General features: G+C 42.8%; 1 protein-coding gene across 11 annotated transcripts in view; it reads right to left on the bottom strand.

Annotated features, from left to right (window-relative positions):
- LOC132881935 (tigger transposable element-derived protein 1-like) overlaps positions 1–18,334 on the bottom strand; it is a 155,128-nt gene that overhangs the window by 67,841 nt on the left and 68,953 nt on the right. For 9 of the 11 annotated variants that reach the window (XR_009654089.1, XM_060915074.1, XM_060915058.1 and 6 more), the window contains 4 exons: positions 15,830–15,886; positions 14,227–14,283; positions 8,539–8,676; positions 6,892–7,020 (listed from right to left, as the gene is read on the bottom strand). Coding sequence is in view for 10 of the 11 variants with exons in the window: in XM_060915074.1 (XP_060771057.1) it covers positions 6,892–7,020; positions 8,539–8,676; positions 14,227–14,283; positions 15,830–15,886 (381 nt within the window). In the remaining variant the exon portion in view is untranslated. Of the gene's footprint in view, positions 1–6,891; positions 7,021–7,466; positions 7,572–7,664; positions 8,137–8,538; positions 8,677–9,059; positions 9,141–14,226; positions 14,284–15,829; positions 15,887–18,334 lie in introns of those variants that run through there. The other 2 variants (XM_060915095.1, XM_060915065.1) reach the window with 2 other exon arrangements.

The following is an 18,334-nucleotide window of genomic DNA, read 5'->3' as shown; positions in this document are numbered from 1 at the left end:
CTGGTTAGTGTTAAAGTGTGAGGTCTCGTGTGTTTTTGTTTCTGAACTGAAATGAAAACATGTAGCCTGGTAACGAGGGTTGACTCCTAAATGTCTCTCTAATTTCTATACAAGTGCACTACATGTTACTAGGAAGTAATGGATTTTTAAACTCTATATAGTGCACTCGAGCTTCAGTAGGCAGTCATTTGGGATACGGCCGCTGTATTACCAAACTCTCAATTCAGGCTTAAAGGGATAGTTCGGGATTTTTGACATGAATCTGTATGGCATCCCCATCAATAGTGTCGTGCAAACACACTGACTTACCCCTGACAGCATCCTGTGAGTCCAGTTCTTGTCCAGTTTTGGTCCAGACGAAAGTAGTCCGGCAAGTTTGTTGGGGTCACGAAAGTAAAACGTTTTTCGTCTCAAAACAGTACGTGTTCAAAAGAGTGATATATTTGCATCACAAAACCGTTGTCAAATAAAAAGTCAGACCTCGAAATCGCTTGGCACTATTTTCTCTCCCTTCTTATCACTGCGCGCTGCCGCCAGGTGACAGCGAAACGCAGACCCACTAAGCTGGTGGGAGACCAAGGCTGCACTCTATCCACGGCTTACACACGTGATGGCACGGAGGATGTGTATAGTGGCAGCATCTGTCCCCCCAGAGAGGATCTTTTCAAAAGCAGGACAGATTATAACTGAGAGGAGAAATAGAATCAGAATTAACTAGTTAATTGCAGCAATTAAAGGAATAGGTAGGAAAAGGAAGGCGCAAAGACACCGCGCAGCGCCTGAAAACGGGTTTTCAGGCGCTGCGCACCAGTTTTCAGGCGCTGCGCGGTGTCTTTGTGCCTGCAGCGGTGCTTTGCCTGTGCTGTGGCTGAAAATAGTTCCAGATATAAATTGGTCTAGTAAATCCCTTCGTGTTAATTTGCATTGATATGTGTACTCGATGTGACTGTACAAGTCATGACAAATAATTATAAAAAATCTTGAGTTATTTAATTCACTTTTGCAACGACAATGCTAGCTGGACATGCCGGATTACAGCGACTACGCTAAGCTAAGCTAACCTGGGCGTTTATAGATCAGGACAATGGCTGGGTCGGCTACAAAACGCTTTGGCTCACTCATCCAACTCTAGGGACTGCAGGGACTGCCTCAATTTCACCTGGGGGTGGCGTATTCCTTTAAATCAAAAATAAAATCTCGGGAGCCGAAAGAGCCGGCTCCTTATAGTAAGAAGAGCCAAAAGAGCCGGCTCCCGAAAAAGAGCCGAAATTCCCATCACTAGTAAACAATGAATGAAACAGCCGTGGCTGTCACCTGGCAGCAGCGCGCAGTGATACCGAGGGAGAGAAAATAGTGCCAAGCGATTTCGAGGTCTGACTTTTTATTTGGCAATGGTTTTGTGATGCAAATATATCACTCTTTTGAACACATACTGTTTTGAGACGAAAAACGTTTTACTTTCGTGACCCCAACAAACTTGCCGGACTACTTTCGTCTGGACCAAAACTGGACAAGAACTGGACTCACAGGATGCTGTCGGGGTAAGTCAGTGTATTTGCACGACACTATTGATGGGGATGCCATACAGATTCATGTCAAAAATCCCGAACTATCCTTTTAGGCAGCTGGGCCATAGAAGGTTCACGCTGCACGCTGCATGCTACACGCTACACGTTCACGTGAAGAACCGGACCCTGGGCCATTAAACTTCATGCTTGGATGTTCACGTGTTGCGTCTGTTCTACTTTGACCGAGTAACCAACAATATGGACTCTTCGGATGACGACGATTGCCTCATTCTGCTTTTACTGAGACAGAGGAAGAGAAAAAGGAACAGAATTTGGAGCCGAGAACACTTCCTTCTGAGAGAAACCCGTGGTGAATTTCACCGAACATTCTATAATCTGCTTGACAATCCCGATGAAGAACTATTTTTCAATTATACCATTCAATTATATTTTTTCTGAAGTTTTCCCCTGAAAGCATAGAGTTATCTCCCTAGACCCGTTCTGATTGGCTGGCGCGGCGGTGACCGCATGCATTGACTGGAATTTCCATCTTCACGCCTAGAAAAAAAAAGTGTGCATGTTCATTTCTCGCTTCACGCGTGAAGTGTGCAGCGTGCAACGTGAACGCCGTTCTATGGCCCAGAGCAAGTCATGCTACGTTTGTCCACTTTTCTTTACACGCGTGTAGTGTGTAGCGTGCAGCGTGAACCTTCTATGGCCCAGCTGCCTTAATAATTTGCACATATTTATTTCGTCATATTAATAAACTTTTTCTACATTTTTATAAATATTTATTTAGATTGTTTATAGCCAGCTGAATTCTGCAACTTCTCTCAGCGCTGGCTCAAGGTGCATTTAAACACCAGTGCAGTTTGCTATGGAGATGAGGCGAGACCTGGCGATGTGGTACAGGATGGTTTAAGTTATAAATCAGTTATAGAAACTATTTTATTTAACCAGGCTAACAGATAAACATCCGGGTCCCTACCAAATCCACCATTAGCTTGATCAATTCTATAAAAGTCTATTTAAATTCTGAAAACTGTACAAATGTTGTTGTTTTCCAAAGAGGCGGGATTAGCCAACGCAGAATAGTGACGTTTGTCTCTTGTTGATGACGTGTAGGTCGTATGAATGCGACCTGTCCGGTCAGACTGCAGTCGCATGTGAAAATATCGGATATGCATCGGATTTAGGACCACATATCCAAGCGGCCTGGGTCGCATGTGAAAAAATCGGATCTGTGTCGTTCAGATTGTCAATAACAAATCGGATACAGGTCGCATATGGGCAGAAAAATCGGATATGGGTCGTTTCAGGGTGCAGTCTGAACGTAGTCATAGTCCTATCGCTCAGGTAGACACATTGTGTGAATCAGGACAAGTGTGACTACAACTTTTGAGAAAATTGTGTGTGTGTAGAGTGAAAATTGTGGCTGAAAACACAGTTTAAATGAGAAAGTTAGAGCTTTTTTTTTCCAAGCTGCCTACACACTAAACTCCTGAGCTCCACTGGTGTGTAACGCCATAGACACCCATTATAAAGCCTGAATTTCTCCAGATTTGATCATGGTGTTTGATCTGGGACTGATCCAAAAGTATAGAACCTAGCAAAAAAGTTGAATGCCAGATCCACACAGAATTTTGTCTCCGTTTTAAAGTTTGAATCATGTCTCTAGGTGAAAGACAAAATAAGCATCAAATCTGCTTCTGTTCCCTCTGATGTCGCCTCCGACAGCCCCGACACACTACTGCCTCCGCCGAGTGCGCGCGCACACCGCATGTCGGGGCCGCGGATGAGTTACTCTCCCTTGATCAACAAAGTCGGCAGGGAATTTGTGGTTATTATCGGTACAAACAGCACGAATCACAACTTAAATGAGTGCGGTTCAGTTTGACATTATTGTCAGTCCGTTAGATAAACATTTAATTTTATTAAAATCGAAAATTAATATTTAGAGCCTGTGGGCTACAAAAATAGTCATTAAAGTAGCCGGCTGGACTTAATTAAACTTAGTCGGCTGTATGGCCGGCAGCCGGCGCTTGTGGAAAGCCCTGATATGAAGTGTGTCTTTGACAATCCCGTCCATGCGCAGTACCATAAGGACTAATTGCATGCACCTGTTCCAGATAAGAGCGCAATCACAGCACACGCTTATAAGTACTCCCTAAACAGACAGACTTTGTAAAGTATACTTGCAGTATCTTGAGTCTCACATTACCAAGCCTTATTGTAGCCTTGTTTTAACATTCTGGTTTCCGACTCTACTTTGTATCTTAGATTTTGCCCTTTGTCACCGCCTTCGATATCCTGTCTGTGCCTCGCCTGACCATTGCCTGTTACTCGATTCTGATAAGTGATCAGACTGGATCTGTTCGCCAGCAAGTTTTTAAGTAAAACTCTTCCAGTGATTACATCCGTCTATCACCTGCATTTTCTAACTGACAGAGTAGCTTACGTTTACAAGTAGCCATGAGAATAGTGCTTACGTAGTAAAGACTCAAGTAAAACTGCTTTCAGCTCGTAAAATAAAGTTCTTTGAAAGGATTTTTTTTTTTTTTAAGTCAATGATCACTGTTCTTGATAAGAGTCAGTAATGGACACCTAAGCGAGACTAGCTACGTCTTTGTTTCATCGTGTTAACACGTAATGTAAACTTCACTACGGACTTGATTACTTATTGTTTCTGTCTGGTGGGAAGGGGAGTGCAAGGCTCAGTGTTTTTTTTTTTTGAAGACTCCGATTAATCATTAAAGGCAGGGACACAAACTTAGTTTGTTACAGTGTGGCAAAAAAGTATTTAGTCACCAATTGTGCAAGTTCTCCCACTTAAAAAGATGAGAGAGGCCTGTAATTTTCATCATAGGTATAGACCCCTTCGCAGTAAACGTCATTCATACGCAAGAGGAAATTGCGCGCGCAGCCTGGACCCAAAAAAGACTCAGCGACGGTCGAGACGAGAAGAAATATTTGGAAGAAATGCCTAGTTGTTGTGTTGTCAGAATCGTAGCAGTGATGGGGTTAAAACGTACAGAATTCCAGCAGGATCTCACCCATTCCAAAAAAAACCCCGCCAACATCTATGGCTACAAGCCATCAAACGTGTAGACTGGGATGAAAGGACTATCAAAAATGCGCAGGTTTGCAGCGCCCACTTCATCACAGGTAAGATCAGGCTATTTATTAAATCTTTTTTATTCTTTCTAGTCTTCGTTTATTGATGTAGCAAAATACTTTGGTAACGTTTGTCTGATTAGCTGGGTCATAGTTACACAATGTAATGAATATCGTTAGCATCATCAATTTCTGTACATGCCCGCACATAACAAATCATATGCGTCTAAAGACTTGTAGGCACGAAGTTTTTCGTGGGTGTACACTGAAGTCTTGTCAATAAGGTACGAGTATATATCTGGCCATTGTATACCAGGGAACTTACTAACATCGTCCGTCCACTCTTTAATTAAATACGGATCCGGTAGGCGATGTCCACTTGTTAGAGTTAACTTATTTATGTAGCATGCTCGATCTTGTAACGACAATTGTTTTGTATAATCTGACAGCTCATAATGCCAGTCTATGGGCAGCGCCATTGTTTGAGTACAGGCTGCGCGCACATCTTAGCAATGGTCGGTTTGTTTACAAACATGCGAAGGGGTCTATACCTCAACTATGAGAGACAAAATGAGAAAAAAAAAAGAATCCAGAAAATCACATTGTCTGATTTTTAAAGAATTTATTTGTAAATTATGGTGGAAAATAAGTATTTGGTCAATAACAAAAGTTCATCTCAATACTTTGTTATATACCCTTTGTTGGCAATGACAGAGGTCAAACATTTTCTGTAAGTCTTCACAAGGTTTTCACACACTGTTGCTGGTATTTTGGCCCATTCCTCCATGCAGATCTCTTCTAGAGCAGTGGTGTTTTGGGGCTGTCGCTGGGCAACACAGACTTTCAACTCCCTCCAAAGATTTTCTATGGGGTTGAGATCTGGAGACTGGCTAGGCCACTCCAGGACCTTGAAATGCTTCTTACGAAGCCACTCCTTCGTTGCCCGGGCGGTGTGTTTGGGATCATTGTCATGCTGAAAGACCCAGCCACGGTTCATCTTCAATGCCCTTGCTGATGGAAGGAGGTTTTCACTCAAAATCTCACGATACATGGCCCCATTCATTCTTTCCTTTACACGGATCAGTCGTCCTGGTCCCTTTGCAGAAAAACAGCCCCAAAGCATGATGTTTCCACCCCCATGCTTCACAGTAGGTATGGTGTTCTTTGGCTGCAACTCAGCATTCTTTCTCCTCCAAACACGACAAATTGAGTTTTTACCAAAAAGTTCTATTTTGGTTTCATCTGACCATATGACATTCTCCCAATCCTCTTCTGGATCATCCAAATGCTCTCTAGCAAACTTCAGACGGGCCTGGACATGTACTGGCTTAAGCAGGGGGACACATCTGGCACTGCAGGATTTGAGTCCCTGGCGGCGTAGTGTGTTACTGATGGTAGCCTTTGTTACTTTGGTCCCAGCTCTCTGCAGGTCATTCACTAGGTCCCCCCGTGTGGTTCTGGGATTTTTGCTCACCGTTCTTGTGATCATTTTGACCCCACAGGGTGAGATCTTGCGTGGAGCCCCAGATCGAGGGAGATTATCAGTGGTCTTGTACGTCTTCCATTTTCTAATAATTGCTCCCACAGTTGATTTATTCACACCAAGCTGCTTACCTATTGCAGATTCAGTCTTCCCAGCCTGGTGCAGGTCTACAGTTTTGTTTCTGGTGTCCTTTGACAGCTCTTTGGTCTTGGCCATAGTGGAGTTTGGAGTGTGACTGTTTGAGGTTGTGGACAGGTGTCTTTTATACTGACAAGTTCAAACAGGTGCCATTAATACAGGTAACGAGTGGAGGACAGAGGAGCCTCTTAAAGAAGTTGTTACAGGTCTGTGGGAGCCAGAAATCTTGCTTGTTTGTAGGTGACCAAATACTTATTTTACCGAGGAATTTACCAATTAATTAATTAAAAATCCTACAATGTGATTTCCTGGATTCTTTCCCCCCATTCTGTCTCTCATAGTTGAAGTGTGCCTATGATGAAAATTACAGGCCTCTCTCATCTTAAGTGGGAGAACTTGCACAATTGGTGGCTGACTAAATACTTTTTTGCCCCACTGTAGATGTGAAAATTCATAGTAAAAGAATGCGCTATAGCAGGGTTGCAGTGTGTGTGTGTTCATACTCGCTATCAAGTCTACTTATTATGTGTGTGAACGCAGGAATAACTGACTCTGGTTTTAGAACCACCCAAATACTGATCACGGACTATAATCAATCAAACCCTGTACCTTTCACAATACTAGTTTCAGTAACACCACTTTACTTACCTTTTCTTCATCGACAGGTTTTATGTCAGTTTCCAGTGTAGCCATTTGCAGCTCACTGACTATCGGAAAGTCAAAACCAGCTTCAGCTTTAACTGCTGTCTGATCACTGCTTCCCAGTTCAGTAATAAGCTGAAATTATTTAAAAACACCATATAAGAAGAAACATTCGTATTATGTTGACTATATAAGCATTTAAAAAAAAATTACATGTATATTAACAGGATCCTCCAGCGGATTGACTTCCAATTTTATTTTTTGTAAAATTAGTCATAAATTTAAAAAAAAAAAATCAAACTTCCATTTTTGGAGACAAAATAGTTTTCATGAAAAATGCATTTTTTAAGAGAAGTTTACCAGCTGGACTTCCTGTGGTAGTGATGTACGTGATGTCAGGCAGTGGTCGCTTGCAACAGCTTCAGTCGCCTCAGTGTGTTTTCAGTACGAAATCTCTACTAAGTTTACGTTTTAGTATGGCTTTACCGTTCCAGATCGAACCAGAATATCATGAAGATGAAACAGTGGATTACGAGAGTAATTCTGAGTAATTCTCTTATCTAGCCTATAGTATAACGCACCTGAAGCTCAATCAAACGCGGCGTCTCTTGAGCCATCAGTGATCGTTCTTCAACGTCACTGTTTTCTTTGTCACCCATATTTTCTTCCAGTATACACTGAAGAACCTACAAACACACCGGAATACCGATTACAATTCGCCGGGTAAGACACCGATGATATACTACAAAGAATCATGGTAGTACAAAGTCGAAACTAACCTTTCGGTGTCGTCGTTTCTCTTGACGCTCAACACTGCATTGATGGATGTTTGGAGTTGCCCGGTGGGCGAATATTGTTGGCACCGCATCGTCTTTTAGCTTTCTTTTAAATCGAGAAGGCCCCATTAACCTTGATTTTAATTCCATCGAATCATCGAAGCAGGAGGATTCAAAATGTTCTGAACATAAGTAGGGCACCGCAGGCAGGTTGGTTTGAGGCCTTCCGATGGCGTGAATCCATTTCTTGCGAATGACTGGTCGATTCTCGCCAGGTAAACGGTGAAACGATATCTTCACGTCTTTCTTTTTAGCATCATTGTGGCATTTATATGCTGCACAATGAGGCATGCTGACTTAAAAAGTGATAAACTCGGTAAAAATACTTATAAAACTAGCAAAACTACAATGTAAGCAGAGAAGCTCAACAGCCGAGTTGCTCCAAGTGACCACTACCTGACGTCACCACCACAGGAAGCCCATCAGATGTTCTAAATAAATAAATAAATAAATAAATTACAATTTAAAAATGCATTTCTTCTCAAAAACTATTTGGTCTCTGAAAAGGAAAGTTAGATTTTTGAAACCTACAACTAATTTTGCATAAAATAAGTTTGAAAATCAATCTGCTGTCCCTTTAAAAGCAATTAAACATCAATAATGTGTGCAAAAAAAAAAACAAAGAAGAAAACCCCACTCTAACATGTTTTCATTGTTAATATCAACGTTAAACCCTATGGACCTGTGTTTATCTTAGTTCAGGTTAAATTGTACTGGTACTGGTCATGCTTACATCATTAATCATACTTTATGTATTACACTTCGACAAAGACGCGCGCATTCAATCAAAAAAAAGTGTAGACAAAATAAAACCTACCGTAAAAGCACTTTTATGGACAATTTTATTCCACGAGTTACCCACGGAGGCAGAACCACAGGGAGCAGCCATTGCCGGCTGGAAGTCGTGTACAGTCGTTGATTCCAGGTTATCGGGTGCGAGTAAACAAGCAGCGTTCTGTGGGTAGAGATTCGAGGTGAAAGGTGGTGTTTAAAAAAAAAAAAAAAGCAAAATATGGCTAGCAACTTTGATGAAACTGGTGTTAATAATTATCTATTTGAGCCAGAGTGGAAGGAGGCTTGTGAGGACAGGGAGTCATCACATTCTAGTGATTCGGAGGAGGAAACTGCCACAAGACATGTGCGTGACAGTAGATCCAAAACGGCTACCACTCCATGGTGTCGATGTGGGCAGTGCTCAGTCATGAGAACTGACATGGAGTCCTACTGCTGTCAAGAACATGAACTCAATGCAGACCGCTTTGACGGCTGCGTTACATCCATCCCGAATTTAAAAAAAAAAATTTAGAACATCCCGCTTGCTGAAGTGAAGGCTCTTACCTTTGACTGGTTCCTTTTGGTGAGACTCTCTTGTCATCTGTTATCATCCTTTGACTTTTTCTGAAGGAATTCCGTAGGGACAGCGTCTTGTTTGAGACGTAAACGCTTGGGCTTCGTGCCCAGCAATTCAGCCTGAAGATCCCACTCATAACAGGTCGGCTTGAAATAGTCTTCACAGACCACTGAATTTCGTCCGAACGGAAACGTTTTCAGGGTGTGACCCGTGCCGATGTTATGAAGCCAACTTTTTGCCAACTCTGCCTTTGTCTCATTAGTTGGTTTAGGGACACAAAAGAAATGTTTCCTGGGATTTCTGCGCTGGTTGTTCGTGCAGCCGTAAGCTTTACACACCACCATTGTCCCAGGGACGCAACCCAGCACTGGCCGATAACGTGCTATCTTAGACTGGTGTTTGCAGCACGGGGTCAGTGACCAATCCACTACAGACCAGCCAACCGGACAAAACAACGACTGCGTGTCACTACCGGTGCCGGAACAGCCCGCGAAGGAGGCAACACGTTGCTGACCAAGCGAGTGGAGGAGCAGTGACTTAAAGGAAAAGAAAGCCCATGGTTAAAATACAGTTATGAAGGATTAGTTTATGATATAAACTAACGATTCATGTGAATAATCGAAAATGAGGAGCTTATACAACTAAGATATGCATCTCCAAAAGTCAGTTTCTATGCAGAACTCCCCCATCATGGACGATTTCATGGATGCTGCCAGTGAAAATATTTTAACCAATCAGAAAAATCCCCCCGATCATTTCCGGCAATGCTCTGACGTCATTTGGGCACAAGACACGGAAGCTCCGCATAGCGAGTAAGACTCGAAGCTGCCCCTAGCTGGAGATTACTTAAAAAAAAGTTTGTATGAAAAAAAAAATTTAAAGTCCCTTTCTCTAACAAATTTCTTTTTTTTTTTTTTGAAGTGGGGTGGGAGAGATAATACTAATGCCGCTGATAATCAGTGAGGGAAGAGTGAACAGCTAATGTGCTTCTACGTGACTCATTTTTCATATTTATATCCCCACTACAAGTAGCATTGCTGTGACAGCCTCATTCTGCAGACTGTAACCTTGCTAGACAACCCACAAACAGATCTGCAAACAATCTGCTTGCCTAAATCTGCCGAAAAGACAAGTGCGCGAGTTTTTCCACGTTTCCGGCAGCATAACCCGTCTATCCTGCCGGAACGTTTGCGGCTGGTTACACGATGGACGCGTGGGAGCAGTGGCGGGTCGTGTGCCTGGCGATTCTTTCTGTGGAGGACATTGAAGATATCTACCTATTCGGAACCATGATTACAGGACTTTTGCTGATTGGATTAGGCATTGCCCTGGTATATCGAGGAAATCAGACAATGGTGACAGCTGTTCAAAGCCCCACAAAGCTGCCCGATATGATTGGAGTGGTGGGCAAAGCTGTTGGCACGCAGACTGTGGACATTCAGAACTTTAACCACAAAATGGTTGTTATCTCGGAACAGCTTTCAGCTTTGCAAGGAATAGCCTACGTTTTTCGGAGACCAATTTGAATAGAATGGACGGAATGAACAGATATGGACGAGCGGTGTGGACGTGCAAAGACTGCGTCTGGAAAGACCAAACAATTTATATCTTATCGACATTCGGCTCCCTGAGACAGCATCGGCCTTGGTTCAGGCCGTTGCTGAGGCAACATTTCCCCCTGAAGGTTACTGCTGGGAGACGCTCTTTCATTCCTTCTCTAACTTTCCGCGGTCGCCATTTTTACCCCCAGTGTGACAAGCGGGTGCGTGACCAGCGCCTTCATGGCTGCAGGAGCGGACGGCTGCTTGCTTGCGCTGGATTACCTCCTCCCTACCCCGCCCCCCCTTTACCCCCTACCCCTGATTCCCCCTCTCAAGTCCCGTGTTTAAAGTGTACTTGTGTTGTTGTTTGTGTTATTGTGTGCTTGTGCGGAGGTTTTTAAATGCTCCCACACTGTACTCCTGACAGGAGCATGGGGGGGGGGGGGGGGTGTTCTTTTTTCCTCATCTTTCCTCATGTTACTACTGTTTTTCTCTTTTATCCCTGTCTTCCTGTCCTGTTCCCCCTCTGTAAGGACAGGTTGATGGTCAATGTCACTGGTAGCAGTGACAATAAAGGGGTTCATTCATAAGCACTTGTTAGCATGCTCTCAACAACAACAACAAAAAACCTTCCTCATCAAGACGTCTCCAGGCTAGCCTACCGTAATTACCGTGGTAGACAGTCCAACCCCCACGGCAACGCAGGAAGAGGGTAAACAAACACTGCTTTACTATACAGAGTTTATGTGAACGTTACAGGAGGATGCAGCAATGGCAGAAGTGAAAAAACTCGCCTGCATCAATTCCCAAAGGACAAGAAGGTAAGGCGGCAACGGATAAATGCCATTTGCTGCACGGGGACAGACCTCTCACGGGCTGACTGGAATGATCCTTTGGGTGCAAAAACAGCACATTCACAGCTCGTGTGCTCGGAACATTTTGAAGAAAACTGTTTCACTCAAACAACTCTGATGTACCGGGCATTAGGAACACCGTACAAGCCAGCGCTGAATCCAGATGCCGTTCCTGCAATCTTCGGCCAAAAAGCGGACAAGACAAACGAGACAACACGGTCAGTAGTTCGCAAAAGAGAAGTTCAAAGAGTAAAGGGCTCTGCATGCTCTTGCGACAAAGCTTTCGCAGATAGCTTTTCGCAGACAGTTGTAATTTATCGTTGAACGGGGAGTAATAGGCGTGCGCGATGTTATTCACCGCCACAACGCAAGGGGGCGCGAAATCGCTAGGAGTAGTTGGTGGGTGTGGTTAGTGGAGCGTTTATCCTCGCTGTCCTTATAATGACTAGAACTGGAGTCGTATAGATGTACGTACTTCCTCAATCAACCGCTCTTCGTGCTGCTCCATCTTCGCTCGTGTTTTTAAAAATGGCAGTCGTGAAAACAAAACAAACCAGGAAAGTAGGGAAGCGGAAGTGCATGTACAGCGGATGTAGAGTGGACCAATCAGAGCCCTCTTGTCTGGGAGGCTGTCTGTGGTGGTCACAATTTTTGGGAGGTGCGCGCAGAGCGTCTGCGAAGGGGGTGGGGCTTCGCAGACGCCATCTGCGAGGACCGGGTTGTCAGCATAAATTGGCCTTAAGAAGACAGTTTTTATGGCTTCCTTAACTTTTTATTAAGCGTGATACATTATTTTGAGTTCATCTGGGCATAAACATAATTGCTGATGCAGCTAAGCAGCTTGATGTTTGTTGGGTGCCTTGCTTTGATTTAGTGTTGCCAAAAAGCCTCAGTAACGACTAACTGAAACAACTCTATAAATATTGTTCACTTGTGTGTAACCAATTGATATGGTAATGCTTGTTTATTATGATGACCGGTATTCATGTCATTATCTGAAATACTCAAAGAAAATCAGTGAAGAAATGCCACTGGCGCCATTGTCCATTTTACGTATACTGTAAGTGACGTCACACTTTACGGAAACCGTTCAGAAAGCAGCTTGGGTGTTTCCGGCAATATTTCCGCCTTTTTCCGTACAAGTGCGATATAGCCTAACGCATGATTTCAGCCTCATTTTACAGGTAAAGAGCTCGGGTTTGTCCGTAAGTCAGGGTTGCATCTCATTAACACACTATTGCAGATGTATAGTGAAAAAAATCGGACACTGTCACCTTAGTGACAGTCACTTCAGTACTGAAGAGCGACACTCAGCCTTGCACCCAAATGATGTCAGGCATCGCCCTTCCAACAAACATGGCAGCCTACTGGTGGCATTAGAGCAGCGATACAAAAACACAACTTTCTCATAAATGGTCAAACATACCTGAAACTTTTCTTACAGGCTCTCAATATTACAAGCTACCAACCCATGCATGTATTTACATTACATTTTCCATTCCTTTAAAACTCGCCCGTACTCGACAAGAGTTTATGACGAACGTTACATGACGGAACCATACATGAGCTTTTGAAATAGCTAGTAATTAAAATTCACTCCAGGTACCCCTTAAATCAACTTTATTCTCAAATCTAACTTTAACTCATTCTCTTTATCAAGGTCAGAGACGAGAGGTATCTGCTACAACAGGGCAAACGTTTGTCGAAATGTATTTCAACTAAAACTTGTAACAGTGTACACAAAGGATGTGAACATGGACTGAAAATGATTCGAGCTTGCAGAAAGGAAGGACATAGCAACTCAAATTATCACTCTTTACGACCATAGTGAGCAGAAAAGCATCTCAGCATGCAACAGCAGAACAGAAGACTACACCTGGGTTCCAGTCCTGCAGCCAAGAACAATTATCTTAGAATTAAAGAGTTCCTATTAAAGGAATGGAAGTGTAATGTAAATACATGCATGGGTTGGTAGCTTGTAATATTAAAAGCCTGTAAGAAAAGTTTCAGGAATGTTTGACCATTTATGAGAAAGTTGTGAGCGTTTTTGTATCGCTGCTCTAATGCCACCAGTAGGCTGCCATGTAGCCTGTTGGAAGGGCGAGGCGTGACGTCACTTGCCTGCAAGGCTGAGTGTCGCTCTTCAGTACTGAAGGGGCAAAGCATTAAGCGGTAATCAACTTCTGCAGACAAGATGACAGAAAGCGACTCGGAAGGCAGCGGGTACGAATTCACTGTGGATTCTGCTGGCCTAGAACTCTATCAAGCTTGTTTTGGTGACATTGAGGGAACAATTTTTGGATCACATGGCTTTCTTTTCCCAGAAAGTGGTGCGCTAGTAGAACGCTATAAACATGAATTTATTGTCTACGGATTATGTGGAATCATGTTAACATATATTCAATTTGTATTAAATTCCTTTCCAAGACTTCAAAACTGCATAATTCTTTCAGCAAACAATGCATTGAAACCAGACAAGTGCAATTTATCACAGATCAACAAATAATAATAAAAAAATAGGGAATAATTTTATTATCAGTTAGGCAGATCTAATCATTTAAAGATAAAGCGTCAGAATTTAGTCAACCTATTCCATTCCCCCCCCCCCCGACCTGTCTGGCTGCAGAGCAGACATTATATGTTCCACATATTTCACATGCTGCTGACCAACAGACAAGAAGATACATGAGTCTTGTCTAGCAGCCATCATTATACAAACTTTTACCCACATTCATACAAGTATTGAGGCATAAACTTACCTGCTTGTGTTTTTCTTTGGGTTTCCTGAGGTCAGAATCTGGCCTGGATGTTATCAACTACGAAAAAAAAAAAAGATTTATTTGAAACAATAAGGCTTGGAAGAAGTAACTGTGCAATAAACTAATTATTAAAATTCTGAAACCAATCTTGAATATAAATCTCTTTGCATCAACTTTCCTGCAGCACAGAACTCTCAATTTTGAGGGGCCAACCATTTGACTTTGATGGTTGGGGAGTTAAGAAGATTTGGTGTAGACAAGATTTTTTTTTTCGCACAATTTCAGATCCAGAAATTTCTTTTGATTTTCCGATACATTTTGTACAGCCACAGAGGAAGCCAAATTTTCCCCCCTCAAAGAAACTGGAGTCGGAAAATTTATTCCATAAAATCTTCCTAACACCCCCCCCAATCAAAGTTAAAGCATATACGCAGAACCATAGCCTCACTTTTGTTTATAAATGCCTTGAGACCTCAAGAATAGCACAGGGATAGTTTATAGGTAGCTTATAATATTAAGAGCCTGTAAGAAAAGTTTCAGGAATGTTTGACCATTTATGAGAAAGTTGTGAGCGTTTTTGTATCGCTGCTCTAATGCCACCAGTAGGCTGCCATGTAGCCTGTTGGAAGGGCGATGTGTGACGTCACTTGCCTGCAAGGCTGAGTGTCACTCTTCAGTACTGAAGGGGCAAAGCATTAAGCGGTAATCAACTTCTGCAGACAAGATGGCAGAAAGAGACTCAGAAGGCAGCGGGTACGAATTCACTGCGGATTCTGCTGGCCTAGAACTCTATCAAGCTTGTTTTGGTGACATTGAGGGAACAATTTTTGGATCACACGGCTTGTCATGCACTTCAACAATCTTTCTTTTCCTAGAAAGTGGTGCGCCAGTAGAACGCTATCAACATGAACATATTGTCCACGGATTATGTGGAATCATATTAACACATTCAATTTGTATTAAATTCCTTTCCAAGACTTCAAAACTGCATAATTCTTACAACAAATGATGTATTGAAACCAGATAAGAGCAATTTTAGAGGTCAATAAACAATAATAAAAAAAAAGGAAACACTTATGAGTTATGCAGATTTAATAATTTAGAGATAAGCATCACAATTTAATCAACCCATTCCAATTTTTTTCTTCAGACCTATGTTCCACATATTTCACATACTGCTGAACAACAGACAAGACGATACATAAGTGTTGTCTAGCAGCTATATGTTTAGGCACTGCTTAAATGCAGAGCTCCCATTTGTTTCTGGGTTGTAGAATTCTCTTATATCATAGCCAGCCTCTTGTTTTATTTCTTTATCAGCTAACACTGGCCACTAGGCGGTGCGTATGACTGGTAATTACTAACACTGGCCACTAGGCGGTGCGTATGACTGGTAATTACTAACACTGGCCACTAGGCGGTGCGTATGACTGGTAATTACTAACACTGGTATGGTAGAGACACGTACAGGACCGAAACCATCAGAAAACAACTCGATGGGTTTCTTTATGTATGCACACTATGCCTATGGGGCCCCGCCATCAAATACATAATTATACAAACTTTTACCCACATTCAGATAAATATTGAGGCATAAACTTACCTTCTTGTGTTTTTCTTTGGATTTCTTGGGGTCAGAATCTGGCTTGGATGTCTTCAACTACAAAAAAAAAATAATTATTTGAAACAATAAGGCCTGGACTCCGTAACTGTGCAATAAACTGACTATTAAATCTCTGAAAATCTTGAATATAAATCTGCAGCACAGAACTCTCAAATTTTCAGGGACAACCATTTGACTTTGATTTGGGGGTGGGGGGGAAAGGGTGTAAGAAAAAGAACAACTTTATTCATCACACACTTGTGAAATTCCTCTCTGCATTTAACCCATCTGCAGCAGTGAACACACACATGAGCAATGAGCGCACACACATACCCAGAGCAGTGGGCAGCCATGCTACAGTGCCCGGGTAGCAGTTGGGAGTTAGGTGCCTTGCTCAAGGCCGTCCCATACTAACCGAACCACATGTCTTTGGACTGTGGGGGCACTCGGAAGAAACCCACAGTGCTACACCACTGGAATGGCATCCTGACCTCTATTTGGTGGACTTTTTTTTCCCCCCTACTTATTATTGTAAAGCAACCTTGGGTTTTGAGAAAGGCGCTATATAAATTGAACATTAGATTACATACAACTTTATTGATCCCTTGGGGAGGGTTCCCTCAGGGAAATTAAGATTCCAGCAGTATCATTACAGATAAACAGAGAAAAGAAATAGAGAAAAACTTCTAGATAAATTAAATTATTTACATATACAAATATAAAAAGAATAAGATATGGGGAAGGGGGGGGGGGGGGGGGGAGAGAGAGAGGAGGGGGATAAGGGGGGCAGCAGGAGAGATATTGCATATTATTATTATAATAATTTCAGATCCAGAAATTTTTTTCCTGATATATTTTGTACAAAAACAGACGAAGCCAAATTATTTTTTGCTCGAAGAAATTGGAGCTGGAATATTTTTTCCATAAAATCTTCCCAACACCCCCCAATGGTCAGCTCCTTAGTAGTAGGGGTATAAAACAAGTGTCAGACTTGTGCTCGAGCTGGCCCCGGGTGTGAGGTGCGACTTGAGTCTTGACCATGGCGAGTCACCTAGTCCCAAGTTGACCAGGGTCTTGAACGAATATACAAAGGGTCCAGTATAGATGGAAAGAAATCAGAACTGCTCCTTGAAAAAAAAAGGCCATGTGATGTGAAGAAGAAACCTTTGTCACATGCATACTTCAAGCACAGTGAAATGCATCCTCTGCATTTAACCCATCTGAAGCAGTGAACACGCACACAGAGCAGTGGGCAGCCACACAAGAGCACCCGGGGAGCAGTCAGGTACCTTGCTCAAGGGCACCTCAGCCCAAGGCCGCCCCTAACTGCATGTCTTTGGATTGTGGGGGAAACCGGAGCACCTGGAGGAAACCCAGGCAGACACGAGGAGAACATGCAAACTCCACAGATACCCCTTTTCCACCAAATCAGTTCCAGGGGCCAGTGCTTAGTTTGGAACTGGGGTTTCTGTTTCCACTGACAAAGAACTGGCTCTGGGGCCAGAAAAAACGGTTCCAGGGTAGCACCAGCTCTTTGCTGGGCCAGAGGAAAGAACTGCTTACATCAGCAGGGGTCGAAATTAAGCATGTACCGACGGACAAGGGCAAGTCATTCTCATACTCTGGCAACAATAAAATTATCACTAGTTGTCTGTCGGACAACTGTGTTTGAATGTCTATTTTACCAAGAAAAATTAAGTTGTTGTGATTCCTAACAGAAACAGAACGAAAACTTTATCCCGTCTTCTCTTTCGTTTGTCCTTGACTTTGGTTGGTTGCGGTAGTTGACGCCTCCATTTGCGAGATGGCGCTACATGATGATATGATTATTCACAGGAGGCGCCACTGTCACGTAGGCTAGAACGAACGGAGCGTCTTTTTGGACTGACTTTTTAATTCTGATTTGATCAGTTACACTTGACCATGATGACATGATGTTTTCTGACTGTTTAACATGTTTAATAGAAGACACTAGCAGTTATACCTAGTTGTTTTACTGTTCATCATGATGAAATAAACACCAAACACACGAGTGTTATAACTTTATTTCTATCAATCAGTAATCAAACAATGGCAAAACAAGTTGAAATATTTTATTGCATACTCTATAATATACATCCAGATTGCTTTTTATGCAAATTACTTACCCAGTCAACCTGCAAAAAAGTAGGGCAACTGATACATGCATGCGGGCAAGTAAATTTTTGGGGTTGGTTGCCCTGAGGGCAAGTACATTCAAAAGCGAATTTCGACCCCTGATCAGCGGGGGTGGGGCAGTTGTTAAGACCAACAATAGCAAGACCGCGAGAGGGCGCCATTTTTAAATAAGCGACGAGATATCATGGATGCAGTAAAGCGGCAGTCATCCATTATTGTTGTTGCTTCGATGTTCGCGCCAAGGTTTATGCAAACGCAGCGACGTAACTGACGTAATGACGTGGCTCCCCTTCGCACCCCAGCAAACTGGTTCTCAGCTGGTTCGCACGTTGAACGAGTTGTGAACCA

Source organism: Neoarius graeffei, chromosome 1 (genome assembly GCF_027579695.1).
Source record: "Neoarius graeffei isolate fNeoGra1 chromosome 1, fNeoGra1.pri, whole genome shotgun sequence".
In the NCBI taxonomy this organism is placed as follows: Eukaryota; Metazoa; Chordata; class Actinopteri; order Siluriformes; family Ariidae; genus Neoarius; species Neoarius graeffei.
This window is presented reverse-complemented; position numbering and strand designations above follow the sequence as displayed.